The sequence below is a fragment of the Thermobia domestica genome, chromosome 7, assembly GCF_964235325.1.
Source record: "Thermobia domestica chromosome 7, izTheDome1.hap1.1, whole genome shotgun sequence".
NCBI classification, from domain to species: Eukaryota; Metazoa; Arthropoda; class Insecta; order Zygentoma; family Lepismatidae; genus Thermobia; species Thermobia domestica.
In genome coordinates this window covers 109,326,489-109,350,784 of record NC_137460.1, presented here as the reverse complement: position 1 = coordinate 109,350,784, position 24,296 = coordinate 109,326,489, and the positions used below count along the sequence as shown (strand labels likewise).

Below are 24,296 nucleotides of genomic sequence, written 5' to 3'. Positions count from 1 at the left end.
GAGGCTTTATTGTTCAAATTTCAATGTAGTCTTTGTACCTAACACCAATATTTAACAAAGTGGGTGCAGCAAACATTTTGTTAGATTCACTACTTCATCTGTACAGCCAAGTTTAACTTCTCCACTCGCTCTACTCGATAGTCATTTATTTAATAGAGTAGCATTAGAAGAAATAGTAATTTTCAATCCGGATTTCAATACTTATTAAAGTGAAATCTGCGAATGGAACATTGTTATTTGTCATTATGAGAAGTGCCCCTTATAGGTAGCTTACACAAATTTAGATTATTTTCAGCTCATGCGGTAATTGTATATGTAATACAAAGTAACAGCGTAGCTATAAATGAGAATACAGACATCGAAGTATACTATGTATTTGAATTACTGAGGAGATCAGGGAGAAATGCCATAAAGAAAGAAAAGTATTGCTGAGGAATGTGTTTGTGTGGGCATGTATTCAAAATGTATTTTCTTCTCAAGTACATGTCATTCTCTGTAGAAATTCCTTAATTCGCATATTGACTTTAGTAAAAGTAAAATTAACACAAGAAGAACATGCAACATTATTATTTTATTATTACTGTTCAATACTGCAAATTAAATAGAACTCACGTTAATTAAAATAGAAATCATGATGGTTAATGAGTTCTAGGGAAGTAATAGTGTGAAATACCTGTCTGCAGTGCATAATCTGAGGACCGTAGTTTAGGTTCGAAATTTGCTATACCGTCTATTGTGAACTGTATTATCGCAGAGTTGTTTTCAAATTGGAGAAAGTATTTTCTAATTCCAGAAAGACATGTAAACATGTAAGAACATGTTAGAACGTCTTAAACATGTAAGAACTGAAAATAATTCGTGTTCGTTATGTAGACAGTACTAAAATATTGCGGGGGAGGGGGAGGCGGAAGAAGATTATCTGTGTCCGTATTATAAAGGCGTCTGATACAGTAGGTTTCACTGTATATTATAACTTCTGTATGTATATACAAATCGATGCACAAAATACTTAAATACATTCATCATTCCATGGTATTATTATTATTATTGCTGTATTTCCGTTTAAACCGGTTTTAGCTTAATAATCTGACGGTCGTCTCTGGTAAGTGCAGATTATTTGAAGAGTTGTTCTATTTCCTGACCATATGACAATGTCTAGTATTACTGATTTTTGTAAGTTGTTAGAAGATGTTTTGCGTTTATCTGTTCAAGTTGCGTCACAGTACTCTTAGGGACAATTGCAGTAGCTGAGATAATGATTGGTCTTACTGTAACTTTCTGATATTTCCATAACTTCTTGATTTCTTGTCCCAGATCTTTATATTTGCTTATTTTTGTACCGAATGTTGTACGTGTGTTATGAGTCAATGGTACCGCTACATCTATGAGGGTTACTTCTTGTCAGTTTTATTGATAACACTGATGTCGGGTTTGTTTGCAGGTATCCTGACATCCGTTATTATTTCTCGATTCCAATTAATAATAATAATAATAATAATAATAATAATAATAATAATAATAATAATAATAATAATAATAATAATAATAATAATAATAATAATAATAATAAAATAATAATAATAATATAATTTGCATGCGCCCTATCCTTGTAAAAACATTTTTTTCTTCTTTGGGGCACTTGTGGCTGTAATGCTGTTTGCTTCCAATAAACATATTTCATATTTCAATTATTATTATTATTATTATTATTATTATTATTATTATTATTATTATTATTATTGAAATCCGTACTCATGTGGCTCTTGGATCAAAGATTGGCAAAAAGAAAAAAAAAGCGTACTTAAATTGGAGTATGTCTTCCGAAGATATTGATAATAAGAAGTATAAAACAAGAGATATACATTTTTGTGGCGACTTTATTGTACGTATTTCTAGTATAGAGATCCTTCCTTTATATCTAAGATTCTAGGAAATACAGCTCCGCAGCCTTTGCACAGAGAATATAACTTTTTAAACAATAATCCAACGCAATTATTCAAATATTCTTTTATTTATTTTTTGAAAGCAAAAAAACTATATAGATATTTATAACAACTTATTTACGAATACAAGAACATACAACAACAATAATATATATGTATTTTAAAATATTTTTAAAATTAAAAAAAATATATATTTAAAAAAAAATAATCGAAATTATGTGACGTATTCGGAATGTTTTGCAGTTAACACACAACATAACTAAATACAGAACACTGAAATGACTAGCAATGGTGATATGTTATGAGATTCGCTCAAATAAGTTTTCTTAAAAAATAACTTGGCTTCATTTACTTCTTTCCTATCAGATACGAATTCTCATTTGAATCCAATCAGCTGTAAACAGAGAAATATTGCCCATATGTTACACAGTGGAAACTGAAGATACAAAACAATTATAAAAGGAAACTTTAGAAAAAAAAAACGTAAAAAATATGTTTAATTTAGAACAATATACATACTTCGAGCTGTTTTTATCCTGCTGCTGTTCTTGTTCATTTATCCTTCTTGTTGCTTTACTATTTAATTAACAAATACCATCACGTCTCTACCGCAGAAGTCTCTTCATATCCCTACTTCCTGTCTTTAATATTGAAGCCATACATGTGAATAACATATACATAACCTCTAAGGGAAAGAGTCTCTATGTACCAAATGTAGTGTTATTTGTCCAATGAGTTAGGAGTGACATGAGTAATCTTAAATTACTCCTTTAGGATGAAAATTTCAAAATTCATACACGTAACACAATCATGAATTCAAATTCCACATGAGAAACTTCCACTCTTCCCATTAGAATATTTAATGAGCGGTTCGTGGTAGATTACTATCTGTTAAGATAACTGTACCACCGAAGTAAAATGATACACACATCAAGTTAAGGCCTAAGATTACATGAAAAATTGTCAAAATCTGTACAGTAGTTTTGGGTGACGAGGAAGCAGTTACAATGATATTTATTTGTATATATATAGGGATTAAATGCAATAACCATTGCGGCGTAGTCGATGAGCATCTACCTATCAATCGGACGGCCCATGTTTCCCGTCCGTCCCGTCCTATAAGAACGAAACAGGAATTCTGAACATTTAGTAAACCTTCACCTATTTAACGGCACTACAAAAACTTTCTACTAAAAGGACTGGAAATAATCCAGTGAGGATGGCTGAGAATAGAATTCGAATCTGGGACCTTCTTACTACCAAGCGAGAAGATTGTCACTCCCCATTATTACTACACACAATTCCTCGTTTATCGTACAAGAATAGATAACGGTGTTTGATTTTCGATTGTTTTGTAGGAACAATAAACACGGCAGTATGGTTTAGTGAGAATGAACGAATTTTAACATCATAATGCAAGTTTTCGTATTAGGTAGTAATACCGCACGATTTACATAACTTTTTTTTTTTTAAGTTGAATGTCATGGTTTTGCCTTTTAGGCTAAAGAGACGGATGATCAATGAAAGTGAATGATTATGAAATTATTTTTTTATGCTCTCCCACCGGGAATCCAGGCAGGAACCACGTATACAGAAGGAACATGCGCTAGCACTAGACCAGCGGAAAGGGATTAAAAAATAATGCTGGTCACAGAGAGAATTAGCGATGTCACAGAGAGAATTAGCGATAAAAAAAAAATGAATAGCTCGGAGAATTTAAAAGCGCTATGATGTCTCAATCAAGAAGTACCTATGCGTGATGTGATATTAAAAACACACAGGTCGTACAAAAAAAAAAAAAAAAAAAAAAAAATCCATTTTCACATTTTATAAGTTACACACCATTTCTTCAAATCATCCGCAACTAGCTATTTACCCAATATTAGAGATAAAAGAGTACATACAAACTGAAGAAATAAATTATGAATAAATGAGTGATTCTTTTAATGGAAACGTCAGCAGCATGACTATTTGTTTCCATAAAGATGTAAATCAACTACGGTCAACATTACATTAACACTTCTATATTAGCATAGCAGGTAACTCTTCTCAGTATCAACTTCCAGTGACAAAACTTTACTGTGTATTCCAACTGAACTCAATCAGGTATGAAGAGATCGGAGGCCTGTGTCATATAAGGAGTTAGTCCTTCTAATACCAGTGTAGAGCTATCTAAAATCAAATTTTCACCGTATGTATCATAAAATTAAACCATGCACGACAAATTAGAGATAAGAGCACTTTTAACTACGAATCTGTTTCCTATTTTACGACGTGTAATGGACACTTGTACTTGAAGAAACAAGTCTGAAGAAACTAATATGTAAAGTTAGAAGAAGATTATGTTTTTAGATCATCTCAATATACAACAAAAAAATGTCAACGTTACAAACGAATGAACAGAAATCGTTTTAATTGTAGGAGTTAAAAACAAGAGTCCAGAATAAATTAATAATGGATACAACATTGATTAATGTATTTCTTACAATAGAAGTTGTTGCGATAGTATTTGAAAACATTGACTAGATGCAATGTCTAATCTATAAGGGCTGGTTTCAAGATTAATGTAAGCACATCCTTTGTTTTCTACTGTTATTCATACGAGTATTTCTTATACTAATTTACTTAGTTAACTGTTGTAAAGGTAATAACTGGCCTTATTGTATCGTAGTTTTTGCAATATTGCATTTTCTTTTAAGCGATGTTTTTATGCTTTATTGTTTCTCTATATATTGTTTCACCAATCTAATTATATCAATTGTAATAATAAGATATTAAGCAATTGAGGCATGTACAATGGATTTTGTAGTATTAAATATTAAATAATTAACGAAATAAACCGATGTTATTGGATCAAGTTATCCCATATATTTTCAATATGATTTAGCAAAACACTCACAGTGCATGCGTAAACATGTAACAGCAGCAGTATCACAGCCCCAGTACTAATTTGTATCAAAATAGTTTTATTTCCATTTAACCATTTTCACTATAATATTTAAACATTAAAAAAAAAAAAATATTTTGCCTGATAATATAAGTTGAGTTCTCATTAATTAGAAGTTATCTAATAGATAGAATTCATATCTGATTCACACAACAAAGCTTACTGAAGCTACTCTATCCCACTGAAACGTATACGCAATAATGACGAAAAAGTTAACTGTTCTAATGTGCAATAACAACAAACTCTATCTTATAAAATAACTAGGTATATATAAAATCATCGAATACTGACCTCTTTACTAATTGTGAGATTTTTTCCCTCCAAAGTTATCTATCTAATTAAAAATAGGAACATCTTTACAAGTCTCTTCCTACCCTATCCATACTTTACCTCTTAAGAAGTGTAAATCTGAAAGTACCTTCCCCAAAATGGCCCATTGTATTTTATATATATTTATATATTTCCGTGTTGTATAAGTAATTCCACTCTTAAAATTAATTAAAGCCAAGGTTGCTATCGCCTTCATATTCATCTTCTAAGGATGTCGAGATGACGGAAGGATATTCCTGAATTTTCTAGAAAAAAATTTTACATAACCTTTACAGATGACCAAATTTGATGGATTTTTTTTTTTTTTTTTTTTGAACGAAAATAACTAGAATTAAGGATTTACGATAAACTTGATAACATTGTTTGTGATGCTTTACTGAAGGAAAGAATATCTTGTAAGGCCTATTGAACAAAAATTCGTCTCATTTACGGATAGGTCGTTTACATTTCGCTCCGTCAAAATATCCCAGAAACACAATGCCAAATCAAACATCAAATTGAATGGCAGATGGAATAACATGTATCTAAAGTGACAGACATCACACTTTTGGTCATACTGCTCCTTTACACTTCTATACTTAAAAAATAAATACTTACTACTTGTAGTATTAAAGTATGCATTATTTCTCCTGTAATAGTAAGTCGTTTGGAATACTTATTAATTATGAATTTACGAACAGAAGAAGAAATCAGATCAGACTCAAGGGCAAGATGATAGAATGAAATTCCAAATTGATTGAAATTTGTTATAATGACTTTTCTAAATTATATGGATATATGATTCTTCTAAAATATTGACTCTTTCAACTTCAAATTTTGAGGTCAGCATTGCGAGGTACTCTTGGGAACAGCCTACGACTAGCTTAATAAGATAAAATATGAACAGCGTAGATTTAAAGTTATTTTGGGTATTCAATTTTATCATCATTTTGCATGATTAAGGGTCTTCACTACAGCGAAATTAAACTACCGCTAATTTTAGAGTTTTTCTGCAATATCTTCAAAACATAAAAATATTCGAAAAGCAGAAGCGTAGTGAACTAGATAACACGATTTTGCATGTGATACCTTTACCGCAATTCACCTATCTAATTTTGGTATGCCGCTATTTACAGAACGCGCAAAAAATGCTAAATCTACCTACAGTTGCAAATCGAAAGCAGATAGATGAGTTGTGATAACGATATCACATGCAAAATCGTATTATCTAGTTCACTACGTTTCTGCTTTACGAATATTTTTATTTGTTTTGAAGATATTGCAGAAAAACTCTAAAATCAACGGTAGTTTAATTTCGCTATAGTGAAGACCCTTAAGTCCTCTGTAGTTTAAACCCCTCAAACACAAATTCCCTACCGGCTTGTAATTTAATATGTACTAGCGATCACACACATTAAATAATAATAATAATAATAATAATAATAATAATAATAATAATAATAATAATAATAATAATAATAATAATAATAATAATAATAATAAAGAAGAAGAAGAAGATCATACGGTAACGTCATACTTTACTTTTCTTTAGTTGGGTTAATTTCCCAGGAATATATGCTTTATTTTTACATAAAATTAGGTGATTAATATTAAAATGGCATATGCCTCATAAACGGTAATTAGAGGTCAGTATTCGATTATATAGCTACAAAAATCGAAGCTTTAGCGTATACATCAAAACATATACATAAAATTCATACAAACAGATATGATCAACAGTAAGGTTACACTTTCGAGGTTTCGTATTCAACCTGTATCATCCTCACACATAAAACAGATCATTAACTCAAATACAAACTCTAACTCATGCATCACATTATTCTATCACTTCGCAATTGACTAGAAAAGTAGCTACAATAAAACAAGCATTAATGATATTAATTTCTCATAAAAATATTTTATCACTAAATTCATAACTCACTTAAATCTTTTTTTTTAATCTTTTTCTTTACTGATTTTTCATTAATAATTCCTTTGGCCAAATATTATTTGTCACCAAGAAACATCAGCTTTATATTCCATACAAAAAATTACTACAATCAGTCATGCGTAGGTGTCTCTACGAGTGTTTTCACAAATATATCTGATGCATCATATTTACTAACACATTACACATACAAATACAGCACTTTCATACATATAAAGTACTATTTCTCCTAACAGACGAACTTACAACAAGCGCCTGCTTTGCTTTACTTTGTAAGGTTTCTTTTTTAAAAATCCAAATAATTAAAGTGCTAGTTATTGAATATATCAGCAAATAGTTCGGATCAACTAATGTTAAATGTAAGCTAGATAACACTCTTTGTTTAACTGACACAATTAAAATTAAAGGATCATTAAAGAAAAAAGACGAGTTTTCCATATTTAAAAGAAACTATGAGCATGATAAATCTCAATTTACTCTCTTCTGAACGGAATAGTCATTATGAACGGAATAGTCATTAATGTAATTAGAATCTGGTGCATACTATTTTAATCAACAAACATCCACAAATCAACGTGCAACTCACGTCAGGCATGATTAGCAAAGAAAATACTACAATATTGTGAACCCTGGGATAAAACTACATGCGATACGCCAACCTAATGGCATACCTGAATTAATTCTTTAACAGATCCAAATGACAAGATATGCACTTCTCATGTACTGATGGTCCCACTCCAACTTTTATCCATTATCTTTTGCATTAATGTCCAACTAGCATTTCTACATACATTACAACTTAACCGATTATTACAACTACCTCGTAATATAAAGCATCGATCATATGTGAAAACGATTTACAACACCTTGAGCTACTGTTCTGAAGTCTGCTTACAAGAAAAAGATGAAAGAAGTACCTAAATATTTACTACATTATATTTAGCCCCCAAATTTCACAATTTTATCGATTGTACTTATCAAAATTAATATTTTACACGCTTTTATGTAAAAGTCAATATCTATTAGGACGTTCATAGAAAAATACACCTGAATAGCAAAAAGATTTCGAACTCATGATTTTATGTATCCAACATTTCATATCTGTAAATACTTTTTCTTTTAATCTTGGGCATATTCGATTTTATTGCCCTACTCTCATTGTTTGTTTTTCTTTTGAATTCACTAACGCTTAAAACTGCTGAATTCATGAACTGTTTACTAAGTTCAATTTTCACTAACCTTAGCTTTTCGGTTGAACTAATTTAATTTATTCAAAATACTGCCAGAAATAGACAAACAATTTTTATGATAATAAAAACTTTTTTAACAGTTAGGTGAAAGAATATACAGACTGTTATACTTCAAAATCTTAGAATATACAGATTGTTAATTGAAGATAGTACAAAATTTTAGAGTAACTGTAGATAATTAACTTTTCTGAATAGAATTTGCGATTTAATAGGAAACAATATTGTACAGTATTTCGTAGAAAAAATAAATAAATAAACGGAACAAAAATAATTATTACTGCATCGTCACTGTTATTACAACTTTCACTTGTTTTACATATGCAGTAAAGCAATAGAATAATGGGAAACATTCTCTTTATTATACTAATATTTATCTTCTTAAGTTTCTCTCGTATAATTAGTAATAATCTATGTCCAACATTGTTCGTTTTAATTAATTTGTAAAAAACATTACAGTATCATAAATAAAAGTTTTAAAAAATCATTGTATTATTAAAGATTTATTTTTGAGTTACTGGAGTTTACATTTCAAGTTTTCTTTGACATTTGAAAACATGTTAAGTGTAATATGAACTTTGTATTCCAAACTTACAAACTCCTCGCTAGAGAATTCCTTCATAAAAATCCCTGTAATGAATTAGTTAAGCAAATTTGTTGGCAATTTTTACATTTTGTTTCTACCCTGATCTTGTAGTATTGCTTCATGGTTAATATCGTACTTATGAAAATTTCTTCACGTAAGCATTAAATTCAGGACAGCTGCCCAAAGATTCATATAATTATTCGCTTCTTATGATTTTGTTAATTAGGTAAAATAATATTTCTCTCTACATATATATATATATATATATATATATATATATATATATATATATATATATATAGAAATTAAAATTTGTAATCAGTCATTTGGTATTGTTTCAACTTAATATGAATACAATCAACAAATTTCTCTCAATTTTCATTATTTACAGTATCTTTTTAAAGTTATTTTCCTTTTTCCTTAAAAAGAAATAAAAAAGTACAAAGAAAATCGACAGTGTTTTCTCTGAGTGGAATACATGAGTAATGAAATGCTATGAAAAATCAAAGAATAATACTTGCAAAACTATTAGAAATTATATTTTTTACATGAATATTAAGGAAGATCGAGGAAAAAATTAAACACAATTACACATTGTACTTCGATGGTTTAACATGACTCGGATTTTTCTCCCATCAATGTTAAAAACTGAAAACGTTAAGTTTTACGTCCCACGATTATGCCGACTAGTCTAAAGGAGACAGATAATAAGAAATGGATGAAATGGTGGAATGAAGAAAGAGAAATCTGAAAAAAAAAAACCCACGCACACGGTGTTTGTCCACCACAAAACTACCTTGGCGCGAGCTGGGATCGAACCAAGCTGCAGAGATGAACCCTCTACCACTGAGCCACCGCCCACCCAACCCCACCCTCAATGTTGTCGACAACTTTGGTCTCCTATGTTTTTCTAATGCAGATTAACGATCTACCTAATAAAGAATTCATCTTTCTACGTAAAGTATTATTGATTTACAGGCGGCATAAAACTTCTTCTAAAAAGAAGATGCTGAAGCAAAATAAGACGAAATATTTTTACATGACTGACAATATTCATTTTTATAATAAGACTGAGATTATGAGATTAATAAGAAGATACCAAAACTAATGCTTGAAGTATAAAATTATGAATGCCTGTTATAAGATCACATTATATTCTATCAACATAATCTTATAAGCAAACCATACATGCAGATGGAATTTGTTGATTGTATTACTAAGGAACTAATGGTAACTTCTATGAATTTCCTTGAGATATAGATATCAATTCGTAAACATTACTACAACAGTTGAACAGCTTTTCTGCTTTTTTTTTTTTCCTTTCTTTCTTTCTTTACTTTTGTTAAGATAGTTCATTACCTACAACAATCACAACTACAATCAGACTGTAATCCTGTACATGTAGTAATATTTTTCTGCATTGTTTGTTATTTAATAGCATAGTTAACTACACTAAACTTACGAATCTTCTTTATAGATACATTCCATTTACTAAATAGTCTGCATCGTGCGCATATGGTGATCTACCACCACGTCGCATTCTTCTTTTAACTACTCGCAATCGACAACCAATAATCATTGCCAGAACAGCAGTCACTGACAAACCTTAAAATAAATAAGTAAATCAATTAACAAATTATTTGTAAGATTTACGAGATCTCTCTTCCAAATACAATGATTAACAAGCTAAGTTGCTTGAATGTTCAAACTGTTTCGAAGAAGTGTCACTGAAATATAATGTGTCAAATACCACAGGTGGACAAATTTTCATTTTTCTCAGATATTTTAATAAATTCAATAGGCTGACTCCAAAATCAATTTTCTTCCGTTACATTAGTTTCTTGAACAGTAGTATACAGTGTAAATATAGGTCATTTCGGTTGCCACAAAGAAAATGTAAGTTGATACAAAATAGCACATACCCGAGACACTTCAACAATATATTCTACCTTGTTCAGAAACTAATGCTGCATTATTTTTCTTGCAAAATGATTTATTTGTGAATGTAAAACTAATTTCTAGTTGAAAGTTGTTGGATCAATTGTTGATATATAATCTACCGATTGATAAGAATAATGATATCAGCACAGTTCAGCGTATATATTTAGATTGGTAGATGAGGCAGACACTCACAGTGCCACCAATTTGATACTGTATATCCATCTCTTCACCTGCAAGTGAATTAATGATACCCTACTCACTATAAATAACTTCCATAAAGGTTTCATCAGTTTCCTTCCTGCAACCAAGAATCCAATTACAACTGTTATTTGTAAAATACCACTTTAAGACAGTACCACATTTATACTATCAGCCGTAATGCTATGCAATGTCGCATGCAAATGTAGAAAAATTTAGGTATCATGTAAAATGTAGCTTTCCTATCTTTATTATTTCTGAGGAGAAAATATATACGCACTTCAACAGCGCTTATAATGTTATGCCTATTATGGCTTGGAAGCTGTGGGTGGTAGAGCAAAACAGATACCACATTCATATTCAGTGGCACTACCGAGCAAGCATACGATAATGGTTAGCATTCCTGTTTCACAATCTGAAGCGCTTTTTCAAATCTGGTAGCTGGTCACCCTGACCGAATTTCTTCCACTTCCTTTCCACTATTGTCGTTGCTGTAATTGACTGTTAATAATTAGCGCAAATTTCCTCATAGACTACACCTAGGAGCCCGTTAAATAATAATAAACATGCCAGCTTGTAAAATTTCAAAAGTGCGCATTTACTAATCAAAATATTGTAACCAAAGAAAAATATTAAACAAACTGTACTCTGCGAATTAATTTATTGGTTCGAAGCGTAGAAAGAACAGTAAAATATTGGAATAGATGTAGAAGTAGTTAAACAAAAGGTTGCCTACGACAAAAATAACTTACTGTACCCATTACCTTGCTAGCAAATCCCCTTTCACTACCACCCATTATGTTCGAGTTGAGGACGATTGGAAATGAGACGGGTTGGCTGATGGTCTGGCAGCGTAATTTCTAATGTAGGGAACTCCTGCGTGGAATGGGAAGGAAATGTCTTGCCATACCCCCCTGACAACTTTCCGAAGACCCTGCAAATTATCGGGATGGCATCGAGCAAGTGCCTGTTTTGGAGTCCAAACCCACAGTAGTCCATTAATGAGGCGTCCTGGGATTTCACAGAGGTGAATGAAAATGGGATCCTGTCTCTTCTGCCTTCCTTGCATAAACCACCTGGGATGAGAAGAGCAGTATGGCTGGAGACCTTGTCCATGTAGATCTAAACGTTTTGGTCTCGTCACCGTACAGGTAGGGGATGGAAACTGTGCCTTTTGAGATATCATGTCATAGGCCAAAGTTCTTTGCGTTGGGACATTGTCCTTTGTCACTGCTCTCTTAATGGCGCACACTGTATCGAGAGTTCGAGTGGGTTGGAGCCGTGTTCTCACAATTTCCGGCCGACTATCTACAGCAGAGCCTGTTGGTACAACGTCGAATGATGAGACTCACACCAACTTTGCTGACGATTAAACCCTCTTCTTTGTACCGTTTCACTATTGCTGAGTAGCTACAATGGGCAGCAGAAAATCGACAAATGAACTTCTTTCAGAAAGCTGCTGTCACTTTAATCATTATCACTCCACAGATTGTGCTCAACTGATATACTCAGTGATATATCAAGACATAACAGCGGTTAAAAGCGTTTATCAGGAAACTCGACTATTTCTATCGTGACTAAGCTATCGCACAGTAACTACAGCAGTACATGATATAAATTATTATTAGAATGCTTTAAAACTGTTGCACTACATTATCACCTAAATTAAATGAGCATTTATATATATATATATGCCAGGTATGTACCTGTCATCTCTTCCAATAACAGGTACATGACGATTTACTTATCAGAAGAAAATATTTTATTCGAGTTCGTTCATTTTCAGGTAACAAAGACAGACACTATTCCTCTTGAAATAATACAGTGTGTTTTATACCAATTCACATGAACTCTTGTAACCTGATCAGAACTTTTATGTGACTTAGAACTCACTGAACTCTTCTTTAGAAGATGCATTGGTCAATATTGTGAAACTTGTATCTTCTTGTCCCTCGAATCTAAATGACTGCGATGAAATTATCGTTAAAAAAATCAGGAAACTGGATCTCAAAGTACTATTTCGCTAGCTGTCAATAATGAACATGCAAAGATTAATCTCGAACAGGGGTTATCTCAAAGAATATAGAAGATAAACAACCAAATATGGTGTATATATTAATGCAAACTTACTTCTCAAATAATTTCTATATTTTCTGCTAATTCTTCAACTTTCTAGCATACGGCAACAACTGCAACATCTTTTATACATATAACTTAACGCTTCCAACACAGAGGATTTCAAGAAACAATAAAGAAATACATATATTTCTCTTTAAAGAAAAATCTACAATAAGAACGAATTGTTTTTACATTTGAAAAACTAAAATAAAAAGAAATTTTTTAACACATTGTTTATATCCTTAATACCATTTTCAATAACGAACAGTAGTAAAAAAATAAAAACTATGAGAAATGAAATTAACGATCTTAAGAAAAAATACGTAATTATAATCATACTAACCTAATACAAGTGCTAGAATAGCTCCACTTGGTTTTGCAGTTTCTCCTTCCACTTCACTAAGACTGACGGTGTCATCATTGGCTTCAAGTTTTGTCTCCTTCAAATGTTGTGGGGGTGGATGCTCGTGTTTCCTAACAGTGGCTTAAGAAAAAAAGGAAAGGCAGTTACTAATAATCATGGAAATTTTTAAGTGTCCAATAAGCTTATTGTATACACAATTAAGTCCTTTTTTGTCAGTCCTTGTTTTTCCTTGAAGTAACTCTTTTATTATACAGTGTGTATCAAAAAAGGATTTTACAGCTTAGAAAACTCATATTGATTTATTCATTTATCTTACAGACATGGTTTTGATGTCATTTTGTAGCAAAATACATCAAGCTTTGAATCATGTAGTACACTAGTTCAAAAACAGCCCACCGCAAGCGCTAGCGACAGCTGAAGCAAAGATGACTGCCTTTACTGCTCCCGAGCGTGCTAGCTGTGTGTTCTGGTTTGAAGAATCCAAGTCTGCTACAATTGTGCAACGTAATTTTCGTACCAAGTATGGTAAAGATCCTCCCAGTGGGCCTAATATTTATCGATGGCATAAGTGTTTTATTGAAACTGGATGTTCGGTAAGACATAACAAATCTTCAGGTCGTCCCCGTGTGTCTGAAGACGTTGTACAGCAAGTCAAACAAACTTTCGTGAACAGCCCTACAAAATCAATCCGGTGGCTGACACCTCTTGATTTCTACTTTATGGAGTTCATCAAGGATACTGTGTTTGTTCCACCTTTACCGGCTCTCTACCAGAGCTCAGAGCTAGAATCTACCTCGCAAATGAACAAGTCATACCTGACATGCTCCAGCGGGTTTGGTAAGAAATCGACTTCAGATGGGATATGTGCCGCATCACCAATGAAAGCCACATTAAACCTCTTTAGGTATAAGGTTAAAAACTTGATGTACTTTGCTACAAAATGACACCAAACCCATGTCTATAAGCTACATAAATAAATCAATATGAGTTTTCAAAGTTGTAAAGTCCTTTTTGATACACTCTGTATAAGTTAACATAAAATAATTCACTTTTGGACGTTTCCGGTAATTTGTTATTACTTCTAACAAACTAACAGCTGAGATACAGAAACAGCAACTAAAATTACAATAGAAAAAATTCCCACCTTGTCTTTCCTTCATCAATGCAGGAGACTCCGATTCAATTTCTGTTAAGAACTCGTGTAGATGAATTTCACATTAAACCATAGGATCATTTTCTTTTTTAAAATTCAAAGTCCTTCGATTATGATCTTTAGGCCAAAGGAGACAGATGACTAATGGAAGTGAATAACTGTGAAATTAAATTTTCTAAGCTCTTCCACCTGGAATCACAGCCGGGACTACGTGCATCAAAGGCACACACGCTAGCCATTGGGCCAGCGCAGAGGGGTACTATAGGTTCATGTCTTGTACAGACTTAGTGCTAAAAAGGGGAGTTAAAAAAGGGAAGGAAAAGAGTCTTTCAGTTGAACTACTTGCCAAATTTAATATACTTCTTTTATTTATACCGAATACTATTTGTTCGTTGAGATTTTAATAGATTATTACTCCGGCATTCAACAACATATACGTGAAAGTTAATATAAAATATAGGCTCCCACTAGTGTATAACTTCTGGGAACACGAGCGAATATAGCAAGTGGAGACTGACTACCTGGGTGAGGATGTAGATCAGAAATCTGGTACAGAAGATTGATCCGTTGAACATGTATCACCTAGCTCTTGTGCGCTGTCTTGGCGACCGGATAGATCAGACACAACCACATTTAAGATGTTTGAGCAATTTCATCAGTTTGGGCTGCTAAGCGTTGTCTCATCGGTGCTTCGAGCGAGAGCAATGAAACACGTGTAAGGTAGTTCAATCACGTGCCAAGGAGTTACTAACTATCGAACGAGAAAGACGCTAAATCACAAAGCGTGTCTGCACAACACACGGAAAGATAATAATAATTTTACTTTATAATGTTAAGATTTACAATTATATTTCCTTAATGAAGTTATTTTAAATTATCTTTTTTGACTGAAAATATAGTATACAAACCTTTAAGTGGAAAATGGAACATAATAAGATCAAGTTTTTTTACGAAATGTAATAACGAAATAGAAGCTTTTAAAGGACTGAGATTAACCTTTTTAATCATTACATACATATGTAATTTCTTGTATTTTGTCTTATAAATGAAAGAATATATGGCAAGTCTTAAAATTATGTAGCAGGCTCACTTGTATTGCAAAAGCTTTGTAAGCTAATACAAGATAATTACAGTTCTAAGCACTACTACTATTTCACCATCACTACTATAGTTTTTATTAGGCCTTTCCTCTGATTCAGTCGCTAGCGCGCGTGCTTTTGGTGCATGGTGTCTCGGTGGGAGAGCATTAAAAACTTCGAACGCTTTGCAGTGGTTCGGATTCCATCTTATCTCGTATTGCTTCGATACTACAAGGGACGCTTAACTCCAAAACAATTAGTCAACCAATGCGTATAATTTATTTTTATCCATGTCACTCCTGGAGTTTGTATTTTCTTTTTCAGGAAGAAACTTTCAAAGACGGAACATCAATTACAACTGTTCTGTTTTATCATGAAAAATTATTTGGAAGTTGTACAAACTTTTCCATGGTCGTTCATTTAATACTTGAAATGTAAAAGCTAAAAGGAGGGCCTATATGGGATAGGTCTAACGGACCAACGGACTGTGTGAAGGGAAAGCTACCGGCCGTCATTACTTACCCAAGCTGTCCTAGGTACTCACTTCACAAAGGCTGGGTTAACCTCAGAGCCTCATAGTGACGGGGATAGGATGAGAAATATTTCCCGTCTCCAATGGGGATTGAAATCAGGACGCCTTACCGACTACGGTACAGTGCTTCTTCACTTGACATGAAGCTATATGTTTCTGAGGACGAGAAAAGAAATACTTCTATTTATATTTGAATTTAATACCCAACACTGAACCCTCTCCGCTGGTCTAGTGGCTCGCGCATGTGTCTTTGGTGAAGTATTGTTTGATTCCCAGTAGAACACAAAAAATTATTTACAATCATTCACTTTCATTTATTATCCCTTTCCTGCCTAAAGGGATGGTAAACTAAACAAACAAGAAAAAAATCAAAACCCAATACTGCAACTTGAATATTTAACGTTAGATATTTCTATTATTTTTCAATGTGTATCTTACCAGTAAGCTTTATGAGTATTTAGATGCAAAAATAATTTTTCAGAAATTGTTCTACAAACGTGAAGTAATTAAATTTTCTGACTCAGTATAAAAAGAATAATTCAAAGAATATTACTAGTTGATATATTTTATACATCTTGTAGATGTATCTGGAAAAGTATTATGTTTCGCATCGTTTACCCGGAACCAGTGCTCCATTCACTACTTTTTGAGAAACACAATTCTATATATTGAAAGTAAATTTGAACATTATTTAACGTACTACGATGTTACTGCCCATCCTTCATCACGAGAATTTTAAAAACAAACAATTTATAACAATAATAATAGTAACTGTTAGCTACAATTGTTATTTTTTATTATTATTTCTGCAGCAAACTGGGCTTTCTTTCACACTTACCAAACTCATTCGCATGGTAAGTTGAATAATATTGTTTAACGTTAAACTTCAGTCCCTTAATGTTTTTAGAAATTATTATTATTATTATTATTATTATTATTATTATTATTATTATTATTATTATTATTATTATTATTATTATTATTATAAATCCAAGTTACATTTTATAACTGTATCCCGCAAATTTCCTATGTACATAGATATCATCTATTTTCGAATTAAAACATTTTCTAATACCTGTCGTTGCTACGTTATCACAGAAAAGATAATATATACTGGAAATCAAACCCTAGACCAAAAGCTCTAGTATTAGTTTAGAATGTCAGTTACCAATTATAAAATTGAGTGTTCATCTTATTTAATATCTTAATCAATACCTACATGAAACATGAATGTAGAAAACAAGGTGAAATTTCCTTGGTTGACTAAATTTCATTATGCACATTAGATTGGTTGATTGGTGTTTAACATTTCTTTTCAGCACCGATATTACATAAGACGCAAGTACTGCTTAAACGCATATTAAGTGCACATAATTTCAGTAACACATATTGCTATTGGTCTAGTTCGACAAGCTTGCACGCCACATGGACGAAGTCAAGCAGTTGCCCTACTTTAAGATCGGTAACTTTTCACTAGTCCGACTCATACTTGCACTAAAACTATGGTGGTTATCGTGTGGACACTTTTTAAGTTAGTCCTCGAACGTTTTTTTCATGCGTTTGCAACCCCCGCAGGGGAACAGGATACATCCATTGTGCGAGAGGCCGAAGCCAGTCTCTCTCCCAGTTATATCTACTGGTGGAGTGGATTCCTCTAGAGAACAGGAGGCTACCATCATCTGCAGTGTTGGTGCTTGAGCGTGGTAAGGCAAGCTCTCCTCCCACTGATATAGGTAACAGCTACCAAATCCCCTTGTATGACCACAGCCCGGCAGAGTTGAACTCAAGCTTTGCCTATCGTGACTTTTAAGCTCACGCATAGGTGTCGCGAACACGTTGAGGTACTATGTGCTTCCTCCCGGATCCAACGGCACGTGTAAGTCATCATTTGAGAGGAGGGTTGTAACCACAGCTTTCTTCCCGGTAACCAGTCCGAATCTCCCTATTTCTAGGTAGTTCCGACTACGTCAAGTTTACGTGCTAAAGTGCCACGTGTACTACCGGATCCAATTGTACGTGTTAGTCCCACTAAGGTGACATATTGCTATAAGACGTAACCTAGTAGAATTCACACAACTTTCGGATTTGTATCTAAGGTAGGCACTCCTCCAGGAACTGAATCCGAGACCACGCCCAGCAAAAGCATGTTTCCTACCAAATTGGCTTCGAAAGGGCACTGATGCATGTTTGGTTCATATTTGATTCTACAGGAAACGCAACAAATATGACTCACTTGACTCTAGCATATTTCTAATTTTATTATTATTTATTTAAGTATGAATTGTACTTTCAGATTTGAAACGACTTCAGGGAAAGGCAAACGAATAATTTACGGATTATGATTAGAAATTAGATTTCTGGGCTTTCGGCATCTATGGCTATGTTAGCCCGTCACGTATGACGGATGACGTCGCTCAGCGATCACACTATGCGGGGAATTGGAGAGGAAGAAAGAAACGGGAAAGGGAGGAAGTGGCCTGGGACCTTTATGTTAGGTACCATCCTGGTATTTGCCTGGGTCTGAATGAGAAAAAAATCAGGATGGCTGGCCTGAAAAAGCTTTTACCTAGTGTCCCCACCGGGAATCTAACTCGGGACTGCTTACACCAAAGGCGAGAGCGTTAGCGACTACGCAACGCAGGGCCACGAATTATTTACGGAATTGCAGTAAAAATACAGTACAAATGAACAGCAGAAATTAGAACGAATTAACATACTTTGAAGATAATAATATTCTTCCCACACAAATGTGTCCTGCCGTAAAATAGACGTTTTAATCTGATTTAAAACGATATTTAAATACGTTAGATATTACCGTTATGCTGATGATATTTTACTACTTGTTCGTGACGAAAATACATTTAAACTAATATTTGAACACTTCAACAATCAGCATCCTGGACTGAAGTTCACCCTTGAACGTGAATCTGATAACGGCCTTCCATTTCTAGACCTATTGATTACCCGATCACATAATAAATTTATTACAAAAGTATACTGAAAACCCAGTGTAGGCAGGGCCGGATTTAGCATTTTGGCGCCCCTAGGCCCAATAGTTTTTTCCGCCCCCTAGTCTGGTTAAAGTTACATTCCTAAAAATTTTTATTAAAAATTATATCAGGCCTATATGTTAATTGCTTAAACACCACTCCACGATGCAATTTTATCATTGCAAGTTTTTTGAGGAATTTACTTGGTTCTGGGCTTAACAAAATACCATTAATGTATTAACAAAAGATTGGTGAATAACTGTGGTTTTGTTCAATATTTGGGCAAGTAAATAAAAAAAAAAAAAAAAACTCTGTAGTAAAGAAATAAGTAAAAAAAAAAAAAAAATCCGGCCAATTCTCCCGTGTTTGAGATCAATGTTGTAACGAAGTTGATGCATAATGTTGAAAAATAGTGTTACTTTACCAACAATTATTTGTTCCAATGAACTCAAAGTCAGAATGCTTTATTAGCCTGATCTTTTTAATCAATTTAAAAAATATGTTAAGTTATGGCTATTTATTTTTATTTCTAGATATTTTTATTTTTTTCTCTTGGCCGTGCGCCCCCTGGGAGCTTGCGCCCATAGGCCCGGGCCTACCGGGCCTATTGGGAAATCCGGCCCTGAGTGTAGGCACTACTTACATACATCAACAGTCAGCTCATCCGCCAATGTACAAGGCCAATATTTGGAAGAACTTCTTTCGTAGAGCATTATTAATTTGTGACCGTCAAAAAGATCTCAATGAAGAAATACAGTTTTTATATAAAATAGGACAAGAAAACGGTTATAAGCTGTGTATTTTACAAAAATGGTTTAATCAAACACGTAGATCGCTGCAAGCCCCCAAAACGGTAACTTCCAAAGCAGCAAAAACTTGGATTGGAATTCCTTATTTTCCACAACTTTAACAAAAATTCAACGTATTCTTGCAAAGCATAACACATCTGCTTCAAGTATTCCCCCCAAAAGTTTACAGAAACATCTCTCTGGATTTAAAAGCTATTTTGTCGATCCATTAAATAAAGCAGGTATTTACCGCGTTCATTGCGAATGTGATTCCTCATACATTGGCCAAACTAAACGTAATATTAACACGCGTGTGAAGGAACATGATAAACAATCAAAAAAGTCACAAGATGAAGGCATGTCGGGTTTAGCGCTTCACCTAAAACAACATTCACGTAATATAAAACAGGTTAAGGTAATAGGTTCAGCAAAACCAAAAAAACAAGAAATTAAAGGATCTTTCTTTATTCATAAATACAAACCTGCATTGAACCTTGATACTGGCAACATTGATCGAACTTGGGTACCTACCTTTGATGCATACTTTGGATCTGGCAATAGTGGCCTAACATAGACACCGCGTTCTGTTTTATTCAGTTCATTATTTTTTTCACTCTGCTGTGTTCTTCTTAGGATCTTTTTTGTACGTTACTTTTATATAGTGGTATGTATTCCTGGTTTTACTCATTTTATCTCCTTTCCGTTTTAATCCTTTTTACCTTGCCACTGAGGAAGGAACTAGCTGAGAGTTCCGAAACGTCAAAATCTTTAAATTTTTCAAGGGAGGATTCATTGATAAGTAGCCAATTTTTTGTTAAAATGGTACATATTTTTTAAAAAGTTTTAATTTTATTTTATTTTTATTATTACTTTTTAATTATGTACAATAAATGAACTGAACACTGGACTTACACACAATCACACAACACTGGACAAGGCTCCCAGCAACCACTATTAAGCGTCTGCAGCGGTGTTGCAACTGAGAGGGCAGGCAAAGAACATGTAAATGAAGTTGACATTTCCCCAGCCCCATCCTCTTTCTCACAATGATGGTCCGCTGCATGAAGGAAATATTTCGAAGCAAGATATTCTGCAAAACGCAACGTCAAAACAAAGTAGAGGGAAGAAAAAGACAGAAAGCAACTTACCTTGTGAAGTTACAGATTCAGTAGTTGATGATACAGTGTCTTCCTTTTCTACATTATTTACTTCTACTTTTTCAGCTTTTTCCTTTTTAACCGATGTTCGTGAATCATCCTTTTCCTTCTTGTGATGAGATCCTTTATGATGGGCTACCTTCAGAAATATATATACGAAAAATTAGAATTATTATTTATTATCTTTTCTTCTGTTTATTACTATTACTGTTATTTTTATATTTTTTATTTGTTTTATTCATTTCTCTTATAGTTTACATATTTATTTTCCTCTTTCCGTTATTCTTAATTCCTGCGTACTTTGATTGACTAACCCATCCCTGAGCTTTTACCAAGACAGTTTCAGTGAAAACAGTATGTTGGACACTTAATAAAATGAACATTACGTAGGATAACTATATTCAAACCATAGTCACAACTATAAACGCTAATCGCTGTCTGCAATGATGCCAGCGATTAGCGTTTATAGTTGTGACTATGGTTTGTTGAGTAGGAGCGGTGCCATCATGGATTTCGTCTCCATTTTCTAGAATTCCTTAGGTCTTTTTGTCGTCCACTTAAGAAGTATTACCGCGGCCAAATATGTGAAAACTGTGAGAAATGTTAATTACATCCGCTAGTTTGTTACCCACTGATTACACAGTGTTTGAGAATGATAATGCACTTGTGCACGTAGCTACATGTCATGTAACGGTTTATAAAGCACGAAAGTAAAGTTCAACCTCTCCCATGGCCGGCCCAGTAACATGACCTTAATATTAGTAACCACTTTCGATTATTATGGAGTCTCGTGTGCAGTCATTTTCCACTGCCATCACTAAGGGAATTTTAGTCTGCAGGTGGAATGGCTCCGAACCCCTTTGAACAGAAGTTAAAATTCCTATGCATGCATATCATGTTTTATCGATTTTTTTTATGTCAAAGGGAGACCTAGTCTGTGTTGAACCAAGAAAGTGAGTTTTCCCATAATATTCCAGTTATCCTATTGAATGTTTGTCCGGTATATAATATATAAACAAACTGTTAATGAGAAGTATATTGGAAGGTTTTTCCTTTCAAGTTCATCAGACAGGGAGATAAAGAAATGATGCAACCAATATTAAAGAAAACCAAAGCTCCCAAATAAAGTCTCTGATCTGTAAGAATGATAGATCACATTATTTTGTTTACAACCACATGCTATACGGAAAAACTATGACAAACTTCAGCAGTCGATTTCTTACATAAAATGGAAGAAAGATATTCTAACAAAATGGGTCGGAAAACGCCTCTTTAGAGCCATAAGGAACAGAAAGTACGAAACATCTGCTTATGAAGTATCCTAGCTAGAAGACCATGGAATTTCCTTTAATGAGCAAATGTCCAGGCATTTATCTTTTCGGTAGGACGATGCTGTGGTTCTACTAGTAGGACAGAAACGTCTTGCCAGTAGGACGGAAGTAGTGTAACATTTTGCTATTATAGTATTTTGTTACAGTATATTATTTTTATATTTTTCGAATTTTATTTGTTATAGTAATATAAACAATAAAGTTAATAAAGGATAAGAAACATTAAACTAAATTCTCAAAATAGTATATTATGAATGTCTTTGAGAAGGACATAAATTGCATTTGAGTAAAAATAATTATACTATACTTATAAAATAAATATACGATAATGAGGTATATTCACTCATATGATCTACATCAGAGCTGTCTTCAAAGATGATAACGAAGGGACAATGACATTAAATTGTATCAATCACGTTATCGCTAGTGTTTATGTGTCTAGTATATGGAAACTCAATTACATCCTACCGGGAGTACGAGAAACATTTATTTTCACAGTTCTTATGCCTATCACCCGTAGGATGCTTAGACATTCTTTCATTAAGCGATGCGGAACCAATGTATTTTAGACAGTAAGTCAGGTATCACAGTTTCCAACATTCACCTTATTCTTCGAAAATTAGTGAAAACATAATTACACGCTCTCGTTAAATGCTTCATCAGATATAAAAGGTAACAAGAACGGTGAAAAAGGAATTAAAGAACAGAAAATTTGACGACAGCGTCTAGGTGGGCACCACACTGACTGCACAGTCGTATGATAGTGCTACCAAAATGTTTTCAGTGAAGGACGATAAAATAATGAGAATGTGTCGGTAGGAATATATGAGAGCTAAGGAATAATAAATGTAGAGAAAAAAATGTATAATATACGGAAAAAGTGAAAATATAATGAAACAGTCGAAAAAAATTTCTTCCTCTTTGGAAGAAGTACAGAGGTTGCTAAACAAATGGGTCGAGAAGGCGAAGGAGTACGGACTGAAATTTAATATGGACAAGAGTAAAGTGATGATTATGTCGAGAAATAAGAAGATAGAGGAAAACATGGAGACAGAAGGAAAGCCGTTGAAAAAGATGGAAAAGTTTAAATATCTAGGAAGCTTTATAACAGAGGATACCAGTATAGACGAAGAAATAACACACGATACAGGCAGAAAGTACATTTTACAATGTCGTTAAAGACCTAATATGGAAGAAGGAGGTCCTCATAAGTGGAGAAAAAGTACTTTACGAGTCATATTACAAACCAATAAGTTTATATTGTGCAGAAGCGTGGACAGTCAGGAAGATAGAAGCAGGCTACAGGAGACAGAACTGAAGTTCCAGGAATCAATGTCAGGAAAAACGAGAAGGGATAAGATAAGGAATGAGGATATCAGAGCCACGATAGGAGTAGAATCATTCCAGAAGATGATGGAGGAGAAACAGTTGCAGTTGTTCGGACATATGAAAAGGATGGAAGAGGGAAGACTGGCAAGAGGGTGGTTAAAGAAGCTGCTAGAAGAGAGAAGATCAAGAGAAAGACGAAGAAGCAGATGGGAGGATAAGGTGGTAGAAACAGTATGAAAAAGAGGAGACCGGGAAGAGATAAAGGAAGACGAGAAATACAAAAACATGAAATTCTGGAGAAAGCTTGTGTTGGAAAGACTTATGTAAAGGACTAGC

At 33.4% G+C, this 24,296-nt stretch overlaps 1 protein-coding gene across 2 annotated transcripts in view; it reads right to left on the bottom strand.

Annotated features, from left to right (window-relative positions):
- Positions 1-3,485: 3,485 nt before the first annotated feature.
- Positions 3,486-24,296, bottom strand: part of LOC145690324 (uncharacterized) — a 268,337-nt gene continuing 247,526 nt past the window's right edge. For both annotated transcript variants that reach the window (XM_081765108.1, XM_081765109.1), the window contains exons 9-11: positions 21,292-21,439; positions 13,581-13,721; positions 3,486-10,585 (exon numbers count right to left, since the gene is read on the bottom strand). In XM_081765108.1, coding sequence (XP_081621234.1) covers positions 10,452-10,585; positions 13,581-13,721; positions 21,292-21,439 — 423 coding nt within the window. In that variant the 3' untranslated portion in view covers positions 3,486-10,451. The remainder of the gene's footprint in view (positions 10,586-13,580; positions 13,722-21,291; positions 21,440-24,296) is intronic.